The sequence below is a fragment of the Cygnus olor genome, chromosome 4 (assembly GCF_009769625.2).
Source record: "Cygnus olor isolate bCygOlo1 chromosome 4, bCygOlo1.pri.v2, whole genome shotgun sequence".
NCBI classification, from domain to species: Eukaryota; Metazoa; Chordata; class Aves; order Anseriformes; family Anatidae; genus Cygnus; species Cygnus olor.
In genome coordinates this window covers 31,940,451-31,960,834 of record NC_049172.1, presented here as the reverse complement: position 1 = coordinate 31,960,834, position 20,384 = coordinate 31,940,451, and the positions used below count along the sequence as shown (strand labels likewise).

The following is a 20,384-nucleotide window of genomic DNA, read 5'->3' as shown; positions in this document are numbered from 1 at the left end:
TTTGTCAACAGTGACCCTTCACTCTTCCCTCAACTTCTCTGTATACGTTTCTCCCATGATCACAGCCTCCACCTTGAACTGCACACCTAACACATTTAATCCATCACAAACAGCAGCAGAGTGCCAGGAGATAAAATAACCCACTATAGTTCTGCTGTAGAGGCGGCTGGTGGCTCAGCATTTTTTCAGGCATACTGGAAATTTTGAAAGGCAAATATTGATTTTTGGTGCTTTAGTATTGAGGTGTCAGATGACCTAATTTTTTGAAGTGCAATCAATGGAAGCTGTAAAGTGCTGGGTTCCAGTAAAAAGATCAAGTCTTGTCTGTCACAGACAAGGCAATCAAAAATTGAATCCTCCTCCCATTACTGAACTACTGAAAACACAAGGTCCCTAAATGGAGATAAATCACAGACCTACCTTAAAAGTGAAACAATCTATAGTTTCAATGCATTGCCCATTTTCCTATAACTTTTGACGTGAAGTGTATCATCAGAGCAACAATTTAACAAAAAAATGGATCTACCTTTTTCACGTAAACCTATTTTCTTTTCCATTTTCAAGCTAACCTTCTGGACCAGGCCAAAAAGTGTATGTGAGAAACGTGTCAGAATTTCAGTGCTGTTGTTCAGCTCTCACATAGCCTTGGTGAATAGGAATAATTCTGTTATTCCAAGTATTTGTACACGTTCTTTATACAGATCCAAAACATGTGAGGCCCTGCACAAAATCAGCACTGGATGTAGGAGAAAAATGAAGCTATGAACTATTGCAAAGTAGTTTTCTCATGTTATATATTGTATTATTGACTGCTTTATTCTTCATCTTTGACATCTGCACTTAGGTGTACACTATGAAATTTTGCCTAGAAAGAAATTTTGAAGACAAATTACATCCCAGAGAAATTCCAAAACGGCCACAGACTTCTGCTGGGGAAGTTTCAAACATCGTCCCAACAAAAAGACTTAAATTCAGAAATAACCTATATGATAGTTGTATGTCAGGAAACAAACAAGAAGTGATATTATGCTATTTCTCTTCAAAAATAAAACTATAGAAAAAACATATTGCAAAAGGTAGTGTTAATGTAGAAGAATGCTTCTGTAGCCTCTGAAATAAACACTGATTAGTCACAGTTAAAGAAAAATACAGGTGCATCAATTATACACATATATCCAAATTCAACAGCATACAAATATAACATACCCTTGACCACTACATCCTCCAAATAGCATCAAGCATCAACTGCAGCTAGTTAAGTCCATCTACTCATGAATACAGAAATTACAGTACACTGAAGAAATTTGGAGAATTATAATGAAAAGCACATATGTTTTATGGAAAACTTCTAGAAAAAACAGCTTTTTCAAGAAGTGTATACTAGATAGCTTAGGACTACTTTAAATGCAAGCATAATATTCAAAGTACAAAATAAAAACTTTATAGACAAATAATTTATTTTTGATGTTTTTCAGCTCAACTTGTACTGTAAAACGTGACCTGAATAACATGAATCCCTCAGTTTAAAACAGTGCCTTTATGTTAAATGTAAAATTTGCAAACAGCCAGTAACCTCTCTCTTCAGTCTTCTCACAGTTCACTGCTAAAGAAAGTAAGAAAGTTGTGAATGGTCTCCCTTCTGGGCACCTTGTTGCAAACAGCCTTCAGATGGTTTTATGATCATCACTAAACGAAGCTATGAGTTTTTTTTCCCTTCTTTTTGAGAAGTCACTTTACCAAAACCTTCTGTTACATGTCCACCCTATAGAACAAGTGTCCACACCCTGAACAGCTTGATATGTGATGTGAACAAACATCTCCACAGTAATTTCAAAGGAAGACAATCTAAAAGAACGACTGCATAGTGCTCTTTTACAGCTTTGGGCAGTTTTACCCCAATGTACAACTGGGTTTGACAAGCTGATACTCTTCTGTATTTTCAGTCCATTGGCCTGTCCAAAGAAATGGACTGTTCTTCATAATGTTCTTTGTGTGTTTCACTACTCTTCTGACTCCTCCTTTACCTGCTTTGGTTTGCACTGGCCTCAAAGCATACAAGCTAAACTAAAAACTAAATGAAGGATATACTCCATGATAGCACTTAATGCTTAAGCACTCCAGTTGGAGTCCACCATTCCTGAAAAAGAGAAAGAAAATCAACAGGGACTAATGTGTCCTAGAAATGTTTTTTCAATACCTTGTTTAGGAGTGACTCTGGATTTTACAGTGAACCTTTTTGTGGAAGTATCATTCTGTCCTCTGCAGGGGCAAGAAAATTTATTCAGAAGTCATGCAATTTTCACATACTCCATTTCCCTTTAAGGGTACACACACAGCACATCCAAATTGCTAATATAGTCACAAACCTTGCATTACAGCAGGGCAAAACTTACCCCATCTGTAGCTTTTACTAAGAGATCGTAAGTAGTTGGATCTCCTTCTCTGTCAATATCTTGAGACACACAGATTTGACCAGTACGGGGATCAATCTGGAAGGCTTTGGATTTTTCATAATAATGGAATCCATCATAAAGAAAATATTCAATTTCACCAAACTGGTCAGCATCAGCATCTGTTGCCTTGACCTGCAGGGAAACAGGAAAAATGAAAGCAGTAAAACTATACTCAAAATCGATACTTTGTTTTCAAGATGCCTGTGTTTTGAAAAGCAAACATGCATAACACATGATGCCCTATGAATACAAAAAATGCCCTAAGCTATCTGTTTGCATTTTGTAAAATGACAACCTCAGATGCTGCACAGCGTAATTATTGAAACCAGCATGGAAGATCGATTAGACCCTTGTCTGTAACATACTTGTTTATTGTCAATAATCATCTCAATCAAATTAACATCCCATAACTGGAAAGCCATGCACATTAAGCCATGTCACTAGCCATACTTAAAAAAAGGGAGAGGATCTTAATCAGCAGAGGTAATTCATACAGTTCTTGTATGAATTATCATGAATATTACATGTGCATCAGAGAAGTGATGCAGGACATTCTTATCTGAACGTGTTGTCTGAAAGATTTCCCAGAGCTTAATTAAATCCTTAATTTCATTGAGGGCTGGTTTTCATTGAGGGCTTGGTAACAGTGATCCATGAAAGGGAAAGGGCTGGAGGGTGCTTATAATCTGCTTCCTCTGCAGAGCCCGAGCTCTGCCAGCACTACTGAACACAGCCATCCCTGCGTGCACAGCACAAAGCAAAGGATGTATGGACTGCAGTAAGTTCCTGGAGAGACCAGATTCCCTTGGTCCCTAGCCACAACCTTGGATGGAGTTACAGATGCTGAACAAGAACAATATTTTTTTCAGCTATATTAAGTACATTTAAAAACGCAGCATGAAATCTGCTGCAAATCCCAAACACTGTAAACTGAGTATTTTAAAGCAAGACTGTATTCAGAGAGATGTCCACTACACCAACGTAGCAGAAATCAGTCTTTAAAAAATATTTTAAAAAGCTTTTATAACATCAGAAGGCTTTGCCATAAAATATACACATACCCTATGAGAGGTTGAGGGAAATGGGCTTGCTTAGCATGGAGAAGAGGTGGTTGCAGGAGATCTACTAGCAGCCCTCCATTATCCAAGAGGATGTTACTGAAAATACATCAGGGTCCCTCCTCAGGTGCAGGGCAGGAGGAGAAAACAGCGGTCACAAGCTGCAACAGTACTGTATGTCTTTTCAATCCAGACTGTTGCTATGAAGATGATGGACGCTCCCTGCCCAGAGAGGCTGAGGTCTCCATCTTGAAGTTCCCAGACCCAAAGGGACACAGCCACGAGCAGCCAGAGCTGTCTGGCCCCAAGATCACCAGAGACCTCCCACCAACTCTCCATCCACAGCCCAAGGAATAAAAAACTCTGCAGACAACATTAGCACTGCAACAGGCCTGTGCTGCCTCACCAGCCACTAAAAAACAAATATGATAGGATGCTGAAGTGTAAAGCTGTTGCTCTTTTGCTGAGGGGGTGGATAGCTTAAACATTTGATAAACAGAAGTATTGTACATTACAGCAATAAAACTGAAGGCACAAAGTCCCTGATTAAAAAAACTGTGCTGAGTTTGGCTTTTTTGTGGTATATTCCATCATGAAATCTTTCACTTTTTAAATAAGATTTCTTTGAGATATCTGTAAACATAAGTACACATTAAAATAGACTGCATTTTTAGTTTGTGACTACTGGAGATACTTGAAGGATTTCTCTTCCTCATCTGGCTTCATTTTCCACTCTTTGAAGAGAAGTCCTGTGCTTTTTCTTGCCTGTTGGAGTACAATACCTTACCAAAACTTCAGAAAACCTTATGACCACCAAGTATGGAGTTTAAAACCCAGTCAAGTTCCCCAAGAAGACTTGTGACACTGACCACCTGCCCTGACCCAGGTTTGTAGGCTACACCCACGGTCATGAACCAGGGAAGGCAGAGGTCTGTGTGCTACGCACAGCGTCTGTACTGTTAGACATCTGGCACGGTTTAGGCATGGTTAACAACAGCCAAGCAGGACATACCAGGGAATATTCCTAGCACAAGAGTCTGGACTGAGCTCATCCTGTTTCTTTGGGAAGGGGACAATGAATTAATGTGCATGGACACAAGCTGTTGCAAGTCAGTGGCCACAAGGCTGGAGAACAGGCCCCAGCTGCCTTCCTCACTGCTATAAACATGTGGTCAAGGCCACTCAGTGCCTTAGTCATGCGCTCACCTCTTGGCCCTCAGAGGAATCATTTTGGCATTAGGGTACTGAACTGGGACCAAAGTAAACTCACCTGAATGAGAGCATGGCTTGTGAAGGCACAAAAATGTAGAAGTGAGGGAAAAGAAACTGCGTACAAAGGGTTGAAGCTAGTTATAAGGCTAAAGCTTACCCTAGACCAGTTACTTATATCAGAACTTCAAGGTGACAGATGGCCCAAAAGATGCACATTAGTTCAGACACTTTTTTTCTCCTTTCTATCTTAAAGCACCGTATGGATTTGCCTGCTTCTGCATGAGATGATCCACAGTTGCTATATGTCAAGAGGTATCTGACTGGGATTGTGCAGCACACTCCAGCGCATCCCTTTTTCAAGTTTCTTACAGCACTGCAGGCCATTATACCAGGATTTCTGGCACTGCAAATGGTAGGGAGCCCTGCAGTTTCAGAGCCTTTTCATGCTCCCTTGCAGTCTGCAGCCCCCAGCTATAGCGCAAGGTGCATGCAATTCATGGCCAGTCCTGACTCCAGTCCAATGATTCCTCCTGGTTAAGTTATAGGCAAAACTCATCCTCAGCTTCAGCATAACCAAGATCTGGCCCTAAGCGTAAGGTAATTCATAAGAATGAATTCTACCACACATTTTACCACTCTTGCACCTTGTACTACTATTATAAAAGATAATAGAACAGAAGTCTATCATGCCCTCTGTATTCAATCACCCTGATGTTATGGAACAGTAATTCATTTGGTCCTTAGGAGAAAAATACTTTAACTTATTTTTTATGCCTGAAATCTAATGCAGGTGACAATAATGAAAGGTTCTGTCTCATTATACCTATATGTAGTTACATGTGTAAATGCTGACATTTGTCTGCAATTGAATGTGGGTGAGTAATTATAAGTGTGAAGTTAGAGAGCATGTTAGAAGCTTAGCAACTTGTTTTCCTTCTTTTAGATTATGCAGTCCTTAGGCTTTTAACAGTACATGCAACGGAATGATGACCGATGAATTAAAGGAAATGCTTCAGTTCAAGAAGTATGGCTTTGAAGGTCTAACTGTTACAATAAATGATGCCAGAATTAAATGGCAATGTCTGCATTTATAAAATATGATCTCCTGTCCAAGTCCTCAGCACCCATTCAATTTTCACCCACTTAACAGTTTTTTTAATCGCAGTTTTACCCATGGAGTCTCGGCTCTGAAGAGGAAAAAATCTGAAATCACAAACGAAAGAATAATTTACTGTAGCAAACAAAAGTTGAATAGCACCTGAGGTCTGGGAGCACTTATCAATACAAGCTAATTTAGAAGGTTGTGTGTTTTCACTGGATTCAAGTTCAAGCTTTCAGATACAGGTGAAGAGAACAAGTTACCACACATTTTCAGAACTGAAGCATACTGTAGTCATGAGCTGAAGTGTGGCAGGGTATAACAGTTGCACTAGGGCATTACAAGCTGCACTAGTACCATTCCTACAGGGTATTACAGTAATTAAGTGTTCAGTAGCTTTGAGTTACAGCAGTCCCAGCAAAAGGAAATGAAGGCAGCAGCCAGAGTTTTCACAGTGCATTGATCAAGAGCATTGTGTGCTGGCAATAGCACAGAGGTGATAGAGCTGAAAGGATTTCTGGGCCTTGGAGGTGGGGAAGGCAAGGAGAGGCACAAAGCTGTAACTTCAACTGTTCTGACAGTCAGACTGAATGTGATATGATATCAGGAGCTGGGAGAAAAGGGGGGGGTGGAATTAAGCTCTCAGGGCCTTATTCTTTAGCTAAGTACATTTTCAATGTGCCAAATTGAAGATGCGTGTATAAGTAACTACAGGACAAAGCATTCCCCAACAAACGTTTCTAAAAGCCAACAAAAGCCATGGCTTAGCACCATGGTAGCTGCTGGCTGGACTTCTCCAGTCAGTCATGTTTTCTGTAACCTACATGCTTTATTTCTGCACTTTCTAGACCACAAGTTTGTCAAAAGAAAAAAGTTTCTTTTGCCCTGCTGACACTACCAATAAGGTAATAAATGGTTAGAACGGAGATGTCCTCTCAAGAGGAGGAAGGTAGAACCTAGAGAAGTGTTATGGAGAACAATTAAAAAGCTGATCCATCAGTGTGATGCTCAAACAGATTAGTGCATGAGGCAACAAATGGTGGGAACTGTTAGAAAAGAAGGGTATAAAATACAGCGATAAAAATAATTGGTGTCTTTAAATGACCAAGTAATAGACAACATTAGAAGTGCAGAAACAACTTTCTATTTGCACATGGAAAGAAGGCCTCATCTCAGAGAAAAAAATAATGGGAACCACCGTGTACTTGAAGATCATTAACTTCATCTATATGTACACTTTAATCCTACAACACATGTGGAAGTCCAAATGGAGAAAAAATGCTGGCACCATGCTCAGATAGATGGGAACAGAAAATCTTTTTCCGTATTATACTAAGGAAGAAGAGACTTTACAACTAATAGAAAGCAAACATTTGGTAGATTGTCAGCTGGTTCCACTCACTCCAGTGGGACTATAACAACTCACAGCAATGGGCAATCTTTCCCCATATTCTAAGCGCATGAAACAGTGTTGTCAAATGAGTAATAGATATTATATAGAAAACTTATAATTCTCTAAAGTCCAGATTATTTCAAACACTAATCCATTTTGACAGAAAAGTTCCCACTTTGATTTGTTTCCACTGCTTCAAAATCTTCAAGCATGTGTTTAACTGTCACCCTACTGTTTTGACAGATGAAATAAAGTTCCTGTCTATAGATTTAGGTATTTTCGATTTTTCCTAAGACATTATTTCCTGTTTATTAACAACTGAATGTATTTTGAAAAGCAGAACAAATATTTTAAAACTATATACAAAATAGAAGTGACCTATGCACACAAAACCACACCAGAGAATACAGTCTGATTAACTCAACATGAAGACCAAAAATTCAGGGCATGCATTTTGCATTCTATGTAAAGACCATTTCTAGGACTTCAGTAGTGTGCAGCCTTAAAGCTGACTGCTTTGCAATGCTGAATTGCACATGTGGGTGACCAGATTTCATTTTATGGCTTTCAGATTGACAGAATAAAAATAGGCTACAATGGGAAAGAGCAGGCAGTCTGGCCAAAACATTCGTGACATTGGTCATCTCTGATAGCAATTAAACAAGACTAAAAAGTACTAAATTTTTCACAGCTTAAGAATTACTCCCATACAACACATTTTGTCAAGTTTCCTCAATTTGATTCCAGCAAGCCAAGATGCAGCTTTTATAGTTCATGAAGCCTGTTTGGGGGACTCTCAATGTCAAAACTTAAGACTTGATTTTGTGTATAAAAGGTGCGTTCAATTCTTTCAAGTGAAGTGACATTGTGAAAAGCAAATTAACTGCTGGTAGTCAAAGAAAATCAGATTGTAAATAAACCCGTTCTCTACTACTCCAAATCCTCCTCATCAAAATATAAGGCAGGACACTACAGATGGATACGGACACAGGGAAACTGCCAGGACACTGAAAGGAAGCAATTCAACAACACAATTACGGGGCTGATGTGTGGTATAAAATAGTCCTGTCCTACAGACATCCAGGGGTCACCAAACCAAACTCCAACACCCTTCATATTATGGGACACCAGAAGTGTTCATGGCAATACAGCAATGCCCTACGACAAACCCTTACCAGACGAGTCCTGCAGTACAATCCAAATGCCACCACAATGACTGATCACCAGTATTTCGGAAGCAGCCACCACTCCTCTCCGAGAAGGAGAGAAGCAGCCTGCATTGTTGGCTTTTTTTTTTGTACTTGTGAGCCAACCATGAGGAGCATGGCACATACAAATAAAAATCCAAGGCTTTTAAATCAGATAAGCCTAACCCCATTTCACACATGAATCTCTCATAGATCACACCAATTTTTATCTTTTTAATAACACATTGATTTTGTTTTGTAACATTTGCTACCTTCACTTCATCTTTTAAGTAAATGAAAGGAAACATTTGACTTGATGTATGATGGTGAGATTTTAGCTTTTTGTCTTCTTTTCTAACCAATGACAATGAACAAACCTGCCAATATTGACATATCTGCAATTTACTGCTTTCAGTTAATCCATAGAAAGAAGAAAAAGAAAGTCATTGGTGGAGAAAAACCGCATGAGTACATTATAGCATCACGCTTTCATTCTGAAAACCAGACATCATCCAGTAAACCAAGGGGGATCGAGGAAGAACTGTGCATGTCAGTCCAAACAGTAATCTGCAATTCCTGCTCTGATGTTACCCAGAGCCTGAATTCACTGCTATTTAAACCAGAAGTTCCTGACATGCCTTCAGTTTTTGTTTCTACACCTCCCCCAAAGTGGCGTGAGCAGCTAAATCCCTTTGATGCAAGCCAGGATCCAGAAATCTGGGAGTCAGGCCCAATCTGCAAGGCAGGCCCTTATCACACTTAATACATCAATAGGATCAGGACCATCACAAAATACAGTTGTCAATATCTGACTTCATAGCAAACAGCAGTGCTGCTAATACCTACTTACTACATGGTAGAGTAGCGATTAGAAAGTGTGTTTTGGGAACAGGAAGCTTAGGGTCCAGTGCCAAGATCATCTGCTAAGAGATCCAGCATCTATTTGGTCAGTCCACTTGGTCTACATTTCCGTCCTTCCTTCCTGTGCAAATACAATCTGGATTTATATAATTTTTACTGCCTATGTAAAATGGAAAGAACAGAAATGGAGAACATATTCTGAGGAAGGTAAACTGTCATAGCAAATAAATATTTCCAGGACTAAAATGTTATTTAATCAAAGGTGACCCCTACTTTTCAGTAAAAGCAATCAGCATGTTCATTAATGCTGCTCATATACTGTTATAATTTTAGATTTTATAGCATGCTAAAGACCTGCTATGCGCAGTTAAGAATTTAAGTACAAATCCATTTTTATTCATTAACTTTAGCAAGCTGCAGAGCTCCAAGTCTAAGAACCTCTGCCAAGTAATAGCAAAGAACAAAAGTTTTCCTATTCTGTGCTCATTGCATAAAGCAAGGAGTTATGAATAATGGCTTTAATAAACTAGAATATGTCACAAAATATTTCGTATAGGCCATGTTATTTTGATGATCTTACACTGGACTGTGTTTTAACTTTTGGGGGTGGTACTCATTTAATACCGCACTTAACAAGATAATTTATAAAGATTTGTAACGAACTCAGGGTACCAGCTATCTTGTTGCTTAAGATGTTTTTCCTATTACAGTTCCTTCCTATAAATGATAAGTGATTAGATGACTTTTCTTTGCGCTATATTACATTAATTTTAGTTAGAAACAATTTCTTGGTTCAGATCAATCAATATAATTACTATATAAATATCTGTAATGTGATATACTAGCTAATTGAGCCTAAATGATCAAAATAGATATCCTGAATGAAGAGTAGATGTGTGACCTTAAAACAGAACACTAGGGATAAAATAATCTTTCAATTATACCAGTGTCTGTAACAGAGGAATTGAAGGAGGATGGTTACAAAGGAGAGAAAGAACTGCAAATGTGGATAAGCAGCCTTATCCATTCCTTGGGGGCACCCAGGCTTGCGCAACTGGCCAGCTCTAGGAGGTGACCCAGTAGAAGCCAGTCATTAAAACTTCCTGTTATTGTTGCATTATTAGATTCCAGCCAGCTCTGATCCTGACGCAGCTGAGCCCAGGGCAAGTGGTGGAAGGGCAGCAGGAAGACACCTAAAAACTCTTGCAGTAACAGCACATACTTAAGACAGGCTGAAACAGCACACTTACATGTGTTTATGCAAGCATTTTCCAAACCCTCAAACCAGTCTGAGCTGCTAATTGCTGCCCACAAACCACAGTGCTCAACCAATATTCCTGGCTTGACTGATACAACTATTTATGGAGCCACGCTGTGAACAAGATCACTAAGAACAGAGCTTAAATTCCTATCAAGACATACCAATCAGAATAAAATGTTCTTGGATTTTATTTGTATTTAGTCAGATTACTTTAAGAATTCTTTTCCTACTTCACTTCAATTACACTAGGAAGGATCAATGAACAACCAGGATGGAAATCAGATTGATTTTTCTGTGAGAGAAAAAGGTTTTGTTACCACACCTTCATAGTAAATAAATACCACGGTGTGCTGCCTAAATTGCCACTTTCAGATTTCTGTATTTGTTAGGTAAATGTGGTGGTTTAACATAGCTGAAGGGCTCATGTGGCAGATTAACAGGAAGGCTTGCTGCCTCTGGAGAACCAGCCTTCAAAATACCATTACTGGCCAGAAAACCCTTGCAGAAGGTTATCTCAGGAAACACGCTGTTTTGATCAAGCCCAGAGGATCTCAGAGAGGGTCCATCCAATGTCAACTCCCTCCCAGGCTTGCCTTATAACTGAAGCTGTGCTATGCATTGGGTTTGGATGTTTTCCGAGCCACCAAACTGACCACCTTTCCGTAAATCAGGAAGAGTCTTCCTTTAAAAAACAAGTCAGTCAATGCTACACAGGTTCTTTTGCATTCCTCACAGTAGCATCCTTTGACTTGCATATCTAGTTTATTTACTTCTTGAAATAGTGGTGGCTCCCTTCTATCCCATACTTCTTGTGCAACAGATACCAAAAGCCTTTCAAGTGTTTGGCCCATTTCTTGTTTATGTGCTACAGCCTGCTTACCCTCCCATATTCTTCCATAGAAATCAGAGCTTTGAAAACCCCATGGAGAGGCCTGCAGCTTGTGGCACCTATATCCCTTCAGAAAACTGGTCCCTAGTGCCCTCTCCCCTTGTGAATATCTGTTAATGCGCTTACCTGCAAAATAACACTACTGATGATTTGAAGATGATATTAGTAAGTGCCTTAGCTTGGCTCTCAGAAACACAGCCTGCACTGCTTTCAGACATTCCCTGTAAGAACTGTGTGTTAAAGAGAACAATTTCTCTCCTAACAAAAGCATACATTTTGTGTAACTAGCCTTATAAATCATAGTCATTTTATATTTGGAAGAAAGAAGATGAGGGCTCTTAGTTCATTTCTGCTTTTATGGAAAATTTAAAACATGGCCAAACTCACAGCTTGAATAATGTATTCATAGCACTTTAAAAAATATTTTTATATTCTGTTCATTGCAGACATAAAAATTAGCAAGGGATCTATATATCTCCTAATGATTGGTGCAGAAATGAAGCCTAACACAAACTATAGAGACATTTCTCCCCTTTCTTCTGAAAGAATTTTTCATATACACACCAGTTTTGTTTCTCATCTCTCCAACACTACAAATCTGTTCCTAGCTATTTTTGCTCTATACAAGTCTCACACACACGTAGTCTAGAGGCTTGCAGACTACAAAACATAACAATAAGCAACCAGAAAGATCAAAAGGCATGACACATGCTATCCAGGTTAGGGTTTTGCATGACACTAAACAATATTTGGGAAACTGTCTAACAAAAAAAGACTATTCAGTCCAAAATAAAAAAGAGTGTGTGCAGTAAATGTATACAACTAATCCATCAATTTCTTTGATTTGAATTAGGTATACGTTTTAAAAGTGATTCAGATGGCCCATCTTTGAATATGTGGAGGTGGCAGAGCCATTCCCAAGAAGTTAAAGAACATACCTGCATATTGTTGCTTATACATCATGGGGTCACAGAAGCACCACGAAGCCACCACCCTACTTTGTGCAAGATGCTCTAAAGGTAGAGCTTTTAAACACTTTCAATATCTAAAAAGAGAACTTACCATAAATAACTTCTTGCTCCCAAACTACAAATCTTAATTGGTATTATGGGAATTATGCTTAAGTGCATACAAGGAAAAAACTGTTCACTGAAGGACTAGTAAAGTTTACTTGATACCTATCACGCCAAACAATCCTTACTTACCAAGAATGAAAATAATTCTGCATAGCACCCTTTCCTACGCTACAGATCTTTAAATGAACACCGTAACATTTAGGTCATTAACTGCCCCAGCACAAGACTACAGGCCCAGAAGTACCTCTGTCCCCAGGTGCACGCTGGCCACAGGCTGAGTGTCTAAATGAAACTGCAGGGTGCACCAGCCTTTCCTCTCCTATGATCCCTCTCTGTTCATACACAACCCCAATTATGCAACATCCACAAGACCAGCATGTTACCAGTATGTAAGTCAGGATACACAGCCCGAGCCAACTAACAGGATCAAATTAAAGAAAATGAGGAGAAAATAACCATTCTAGCCATGAACCTGCTGCAGAAGTGGATCCTGTCCTGCTACAACTGATTCGTCTCAGACTCTGCTTATTTTAATCATAAGTTTTTTTCGCCCCCATAAATGCAGAGTTTTTAAATAGTGACACCTATTGAATCCCAAGCCTTTTCAAAATACACCAGATAACAAAAGGAGCATCGCATGTGGGAGTAGCTCAAGCACATCTACAAGCACAGAATGCGGCTACTTTTTATAGCATAACATCTAAGGAAAGCACACTGTGTACCAACAGCATATTTTAATTAGTAAAAGCAACAGATGGGTTAAGTTTCGGGAAGGAAATGAGAGATGCTGACAGGGTATAAATTTGCCACATCACTTACACAGATCGAGGCATCCCTTCCCTTCCAACCCCCCACAACAAGGAGTTCTCCCACAAACAGTACACTGCAGCCCTATGCTGTTCTTATATTTCCTGCACAGCAGCAGAATTCAGAATTGTTTTGAAGTGGGAGATTATGAAAGCCAGATGGCCAGGTCCATTTGCTCAGCTCCAGAATTCTCTGAAGTCTCTTGCTCTCTTAGAGAAAGGAAATATTCTGTTCTGAAGACTGGTTCTGAACATTTTGGATGTGGCCCTTTCAGTGATCAAAACAGCTAACCGAAATGAATTTCAACTTCAGCAACCAGAAGAGCATAATGAGTCTGGCAACTAGAAGCATTCTTCAGTATCTGCTTCACAGAAACAAGAATTAAGAACACAGTAACTCCAAAAAGAAGCGTATGTCCAATTTGTGCATGCAGAATTTGCACATCCATATGGTTAGGAAGGACTGAAGCCTCCCTGAATATTCAGACAGTATGTTGCTAATACTAAATCACTTTATCACATGTGCTACTTTTAGATGATCTATTCTTTACTGACTCACTACATTTTTCCTCAAACTAACAGATGAGACCATTTGTAGCATGGTATTTAAACTATAAGCAGACCAGATATTCTTATTAAGCCAAAATGATGCCTGTAGTTTTGTCCCATCTACATGCTAAATTTGTAGCTCTCTAATTTTCATTGTTGCTTGCATAGCATTCCTCTGTTTTCTGGAGAAACTAAAAAGGTATGTTAGAACTCAGAATAGGGAACTGCTGAATAATGAGATCCTGCTCTCAGTTGCTTCCATCTCTCATGCATAGTATTGGTACCTGTCCACAACATTCATTAATCTCAGCTGCTTGCATTGGAGCTTCTCACCAGCTGGCCCCAAAATACCTTGTTTTTCCCAACCTTTGCCATGTCATTTTATTCCCAGCACAGGTTCTGTCCTTTCCGTAGCTCCAGAGGGTGGCAGCTCCCCCTGGCCAGCAGCTACACAGCAGACACATAGCAACAGCCTTTTCGTTAACCTTGTAAAACAAACAGTTTCTTACAGAGACCTGGCTCCTGTTAAACAACACAAGCGGGAATCACAGCAGCTATGCTTTCACAACAGGACTATTATATTTCAGCCACACAAGAGACACTGGAGAATGTACAGTACAGAGATGGGGATATCTGGGCTGCAGCGTGTGCTCTTTCCACTTTGCACCACGGGTTTCCAGTTGGCTTGTAAATACCCTGTTGTATTTTATTCTCAAGATCTTGTTCCAGTGCATTTTTCTCATTTGTCCTGCCTCATTATAACCTCACTCCCCCACCCTTTCTCAAGTGGGACTGTAGCTGTTGAAGGGGCATTATAAAGATGCAAAGCTTCCAGACCAGAATGGAACAATTGGCTCTCTAGTTCAGTACCTTGGTCCTGGAGGATGGCTAGTGCCACATCCCTGTGAGTAAAATGCAAAAAACCCATAGCTGATATACTACTCCCTTCGCCTCATCTTTCTCCTGCTCCATGAAGGATTCAACATAAATTTAATAGTTAAATAGGTAAGTAAACAGAAGTCAGGCTTATATTCTTCCCCAAACTTTTCTGAATGAAATACCTTTTCTTGCATTACACACATAAACATCCAAGCTTTCTCCAAACACATTAAACTACTTCTGAAGATGTGCCACGGCTACAAGGTTCCTGCTCAGGAAGAATTTTATTTCATCATTTTGGAATTTATGCCTTTTCAGTGTAATGGAGTATATTTTGTTACATGAGGAATTAAAAGCTAGATACCTTTCTACTCCAAACTAAAAAATGGGTAGTTGGAAATTGATACTAAGACAACAAAAAGACAGGAGACTTCAGCCACCTCTCTGCCAGCACCAGTGTCAGGGAGGCTCCTGGTCCTCAGAAGTTATGACAGTGACCAAGTCCTTGCACTAGAGGTGCAGTCTATGGAGTGAAGTAACCAAGACAACCCGGAAACAGGGATTGCGCCTGAATCAGTATTTTAAAATCCCTTTGATTATGAAGCTGGCATTGGCCAGCACTGTAGAAAGGAGTAACTCCAGTCCCTATGGGTGTCCTAGAAATGGTGGAGCGGTGCCAGTAGAGATCTTCCTCTACCAATGACGACCTATTAATCCTTGATGTCTCTCCATGCTTCTGCCCACAGGGAACGCAGCAAGGTCTCGAGCCTCCAAGAATACTAGCAGTGACTAATAACTAATAATTGCTAATGGTCACTTGCTCATGAAAGCTAAAAAGACATGAACTGATCTCTTAAAGGACAAACTGCTATCAATGGGTCAGTCCTCAACCAAGAAGGGAGATGGAGCTGGTTGGTCCAGCTTCTTCAGATCTTTATCATTGTGGGAGCTGGCATCAGACACTGCTATGGCCTATTTCCACAACTTCTGCTGTTCAGATTCACTTCACCGTGAGGTATGGAAGTTGGTTAACTGACAGATGTTTCAAATTTGGAAATACCACATTTTCTGAAACACTAGAAGCATCCAGCATGCAGATCTGCAGATAGGATGCAGTAATGGAGCACAGAGCAGGACTGAACTCAACTGATAGAAAAGCCAAAGAGTATGCATTGACATTGGGGAATAATGGAAGAACACATGTGGCCTAAAGGAAGCATGGCACCTGCATAGCTCTAATTAACTCCAGCAGAGAAGTGACTTGGGGAGGGCAGGAGGCATGCAGCTGGAGGAAACAGTGTCCTAGCTGCAAAATGTGTTACCAAAGTACCAGACTTTGCATAAAAATGAAAACTAAGAATGAAAAGAGAAGAGAGCAATCAAATGCTTTTTCTTGTTATCAGATCTTAAAATATCATTCTTCATACAAGGTGTTAAAAAACACTTAAGAAATTTATTAAAGAAAAATGATGCTTAGAGTGAAGGGTTTTGGTGGGAGAGCACCTGCTCTAGCACAAAGTAAATGTAGTCCATCTCACCCACCAGCTTCAGAAGTAGAGAAGCCTGCACACTTAGTTTTATAGACAAGTTTGTGTGTCAGGAAACGATCTCCATATAGCCACCATACTCTGTGCACCACTAAGATTCAGAACACTGTCATTTGAGCTGTTTTCACATCTGTAACCAAATGCTCCAGCAGCACAGCCTGAATGTTTATCTGGTAATGTCATGCACATCACATGCACCAGGAGTGCAGGTGGGTCAATAAAGAAGTGGGCATATTTTGAAGTAAATGCAGAGCGGACTGGAAGAAGTACATCTAGCAGTATTGAACAGTGATCTTTCAGTAGCAGCCAAAACTCATGAACAGTGAGCTGTCTCTGATCACCCTTGGTAGAGCTACTTTATCATTAACACCCACCCGTAAACAGCATACATGGGGATAAAAACTGCTGTTTCTTGACAGCAGCTGAGCTAAACAGGATTACCACACAGCAGGAGATGCTGCCAAGTAGTTGATTATAGTAATTATTTGCAAGGCTGTGCAATACACTCAAAAAGATCTGCAAGCAAGGTAGAGATTTACAGACAAAAACACAATATTTCTCCACAGTTAGTCACACCAATTAAAGAGAAAAGGTCCACAACACTGACTGTGACTCGACTCCCAATGACAGCACCAGTGCTCTGTATGTATACAGACACTAAAGAACCAGCTCAGAAGACTGGGTGCTGTATGCTGTCAGAATGGCTGGCAATAGAGCCAAATGCTGAGAGACAGTTCTGCTGCCCTAGCTGGAACTGAATTTACCTGTCTTCTCACTAGAAATAATACTGAAAAAAAAAAAGAAAAAAGGACTCAAGCGGGAAATTCAGCACAAAACTCTGGGAAAAGTGAGACAATCAGAGAAATCCAGGTCTTCATCCTTCAGAGGAAGCAAGAGATGTACGTTGGTTACCAACTGGTACAGCCCTTCGTAGTAAAGCCACCCGCAATACTAATACCACATTGACAACAGCATCAGGCTTTTCACAGCCCACAACGCAAAGGTCTTTCTTTTCTGATCCTGTGAAGATGCATTTCCACAGGATTAATGAGCATAATTCATCTAATCATAGTAAATAACATCAATTTCTAAGATAATTTGAGTCAAAAAAAAGTCATTATGTCCTTCCACCTCAGCCTACTACCACAAAATAGAGTCCTCCACACTTCAAGGAAAAGGAAGTTTAGCAACCTCAGTTAATGACAAAAAAAATAAAGCAAAATAACGGAGTAAACTGAGCTAGGCAAAAGGGCAAATTCCATTTGTATTTTGCTGGTGCATGAAGAACTGAAACAAGTGAAGGGAAGACAAACGAGCTTTCACGTAAAGCCACTGATGTCAGCACTGTGTGTTGTTCCTGCATGCCACAGCTTTTAAAGGAAGATGTGCAGCTTCGCACATGTAGCGAACAAAGTCCCAGGAGCAAATTCAACTCAGTATGTTTTGTAAATAGATGTCCACACACCAACACCTTTCAAAGTATATAACATACAGAAAAGCAAAGAAGGGATATGCTGAGACCAAGCAAAGTACAGAAAGAAAACTACAAAAGTTACCTGAAGGGAAAAAAATGACTTTCTAAAGCCATAAGAGAGGATAGGAAAGATGCATTTAATATTTTTTCCACACAATCCTAAAAAGAGCAAGACAGAAGTTAAGAAATTCCAGTATTAATTTGATATAAAGCTACCCTACAGAGAAAAAGGCAAAACATGGTAGCCTATGTGCCAAAGATAAGAAATATGACAACATTGCTGTGAATTTCTACAGCATGAGGAATTCAGGATTTTACCACCACCACCACCACCGTAGCAAGTAAAGGCATTTGCAAAATGTGAATCAAAATCCATTTCCCAGCATAGACAGTATTCTCTATTACAGCACAAAATCCTGGGGGACTGATTTGAACTGACCATGACTGCACTTGAACACATTTTGAAACTAATCCCACCGTCACCAGTGGTGGGTTGAAGACAAAAGAAAAGCCCTGTATGCAGACCAACACACAGAAAAAGGTCTTATTCCCAACATTATTCTCCTCCCTGCAAGTGCCTCCTCTCTGTGGTGCCATCCAACCTGTAACATTTCATGATGAGAAATAACTACTAGTTTGCTCTAACTTCTCTTCAGCTTCAATGCCTCCTTTAATTATAAAATAATTGCAGCTTCAACATTTCAAAATTCTTAAGCTACAGTTTTCACAGATAAAGTCTTATAAAATTTCATATTATGAAATTAATAAAATATTTAATACAAAATTTAAAAGAAATCCTGCAGTGGTATGTTTATCCTCCTTTACTAATCTTTCCCCTTGCATTGAATTCCACAATTTTCAACATGCTAGCAATGGCCTGGGAAATTCTGGAAGAGTGATCATTAACTTTAAATACCTAAGGTAATAACATTATAAAGTAAAAGGAATGAGCACACACTACCTTTAACAGGGCTCATTTCACACTCAGTATAGAAAACAATATCACTCCAAAGCAATGATATCAGTGATAAAATGTCAAAGTCATGCTGGCATGCATTCATCTGATACCTGTGCCAAAATCAATCATGTTAAGATATTTTTTTTTCCCCCCAAAGGTTAAGAAAATAAACTAGTACTAGATAACAGCAATGTTTTGCAAAATAAAAGGCTAGAGACAGATTACAGGAAGCCTGCAATGGCCAGGTGCTTTGGACTGCAACTCCATGAGAGCCCTGTGCTTCTGGGCAACTGGGGCAGGCACATGGGACTGCTGCAATAGACAATGGTGCTACAATGAAAGAACCTTGCCCACCAATCCCCAAATATTGGATCCAACAGGGAAAAAAAGGCATTTCAGGAGCTACACATGCTGTAGGATTCAGGCATTGTGTAAAACTTCCCTTTTAAAAGCAGCATGGGAGTGTTGGTATTGAACAGGACATGATAATTTCATGATTGAAGTGAGGAATCTCTTGCATCAAAACACAGGGGTTCAAAGTGCTCTTCAATCACATCAAGTTACCACAAAACTCAACGGGATTAAGTCCTTAATGAATACCCACCGGTCTTATAAGCACATCCATGTCTGAGTGAATTCACCTTGAAAACTCAACTCAAAAAGCAAGGGTTACATGACAGTAAATAACTCAAGATAAGTGTAGAAAAGCAGAGCCTTCAGTGTGAGGCATATTTACAATATGTCTGTGTCTGCCTTACTCTACATGCAGTCCCAACAAGCTCCAAGCAATACCAAGAACTGTTCATTATCCCCTTCGCAACATCCTGCACCCCTAAAATACACCAGTCACCTTCACCTCTGAAGAATTAGCACTGGAATTATTACCTCAAAAGATAGCCTGACCTCCTCCACAGGCATATTGGTCATTGATAGGCACCTCAGCAGTATTCAAAAGCTTCTCCTTGACACCTGTGTCACCAATAGCAGCTAGATAGGAAAAGCAAGCCCTTTCTGCTGCTTTGTTTGATAAGAAGCAGTTTTCAGCAGAACCAGTAGAAATCAGAAAAACCTGCAGTCAGTTGTATCTCACTAGTCGTTTGGTAGCAAGACGGTTCTGTAGTGAAACACCATTTTGCTGCAACACTTCAAAGCACAAATAGCACTGAATCCTCTCTATTGCACAGAAAAAGAGGCTCATGTGGACTTCATCTCTGTGTGAAGCTCCAGCAGCTGTCTCACATTAACATTCTTAAACACAAACAGTTACAATACAGATGTAAAATTACAAATGTTGAATTAATTTTAAGCTAGCATATACTTGATATAAGCCCTTTTTTCAGTGAGCATCAGCATCCCATAAATCTCAGCTACTGTTGAGGTCTTGGTCCTTATTTTCTTTGGCAGGGTAGTATCTAAGCAGATCTATTTTCTCTTTTTCAGGCTTTAATCACTCAGTAAAGTAACTATTATTATTTTGTCTATTGGGGTAACCTGTCCACAGTTACATGCTACTTCTATCAAACTTGAAAGGTCACACAGAAGTCATTTTGTGTGCAACCAGATAATGTCATGTGAACAACTGTATTTGGCTCTTTTAACGTAAAGAAGTGTAATGAGACTTTATGAATTTTGTGGGAAACTTTTAGATATTTCCTTACCATACATTTGGTTCCCATAAAAGC

General features: G+C 39.6%; 1 protein-coding gene across 1 annotated transcript in view; it reads right to left on the bottom strand.

Annotated features, from left to right (window-relative positions):
• Window positions 1–20,384, bottom strand: part of DCHS2 (dachsous cadherin-related 2) — a 107,984-nt gene that overhangs the window by 65,391 nt on the left and 22,209 nt on the right. Inside the window, 1 exon segment of the mRNA XM_040555375.1 lies at window positions 2,394–2,585. Within this exon segment, the coding sequence (XP_040411309.1) occupies window positions 2,394–2,585 (192 nt within the window).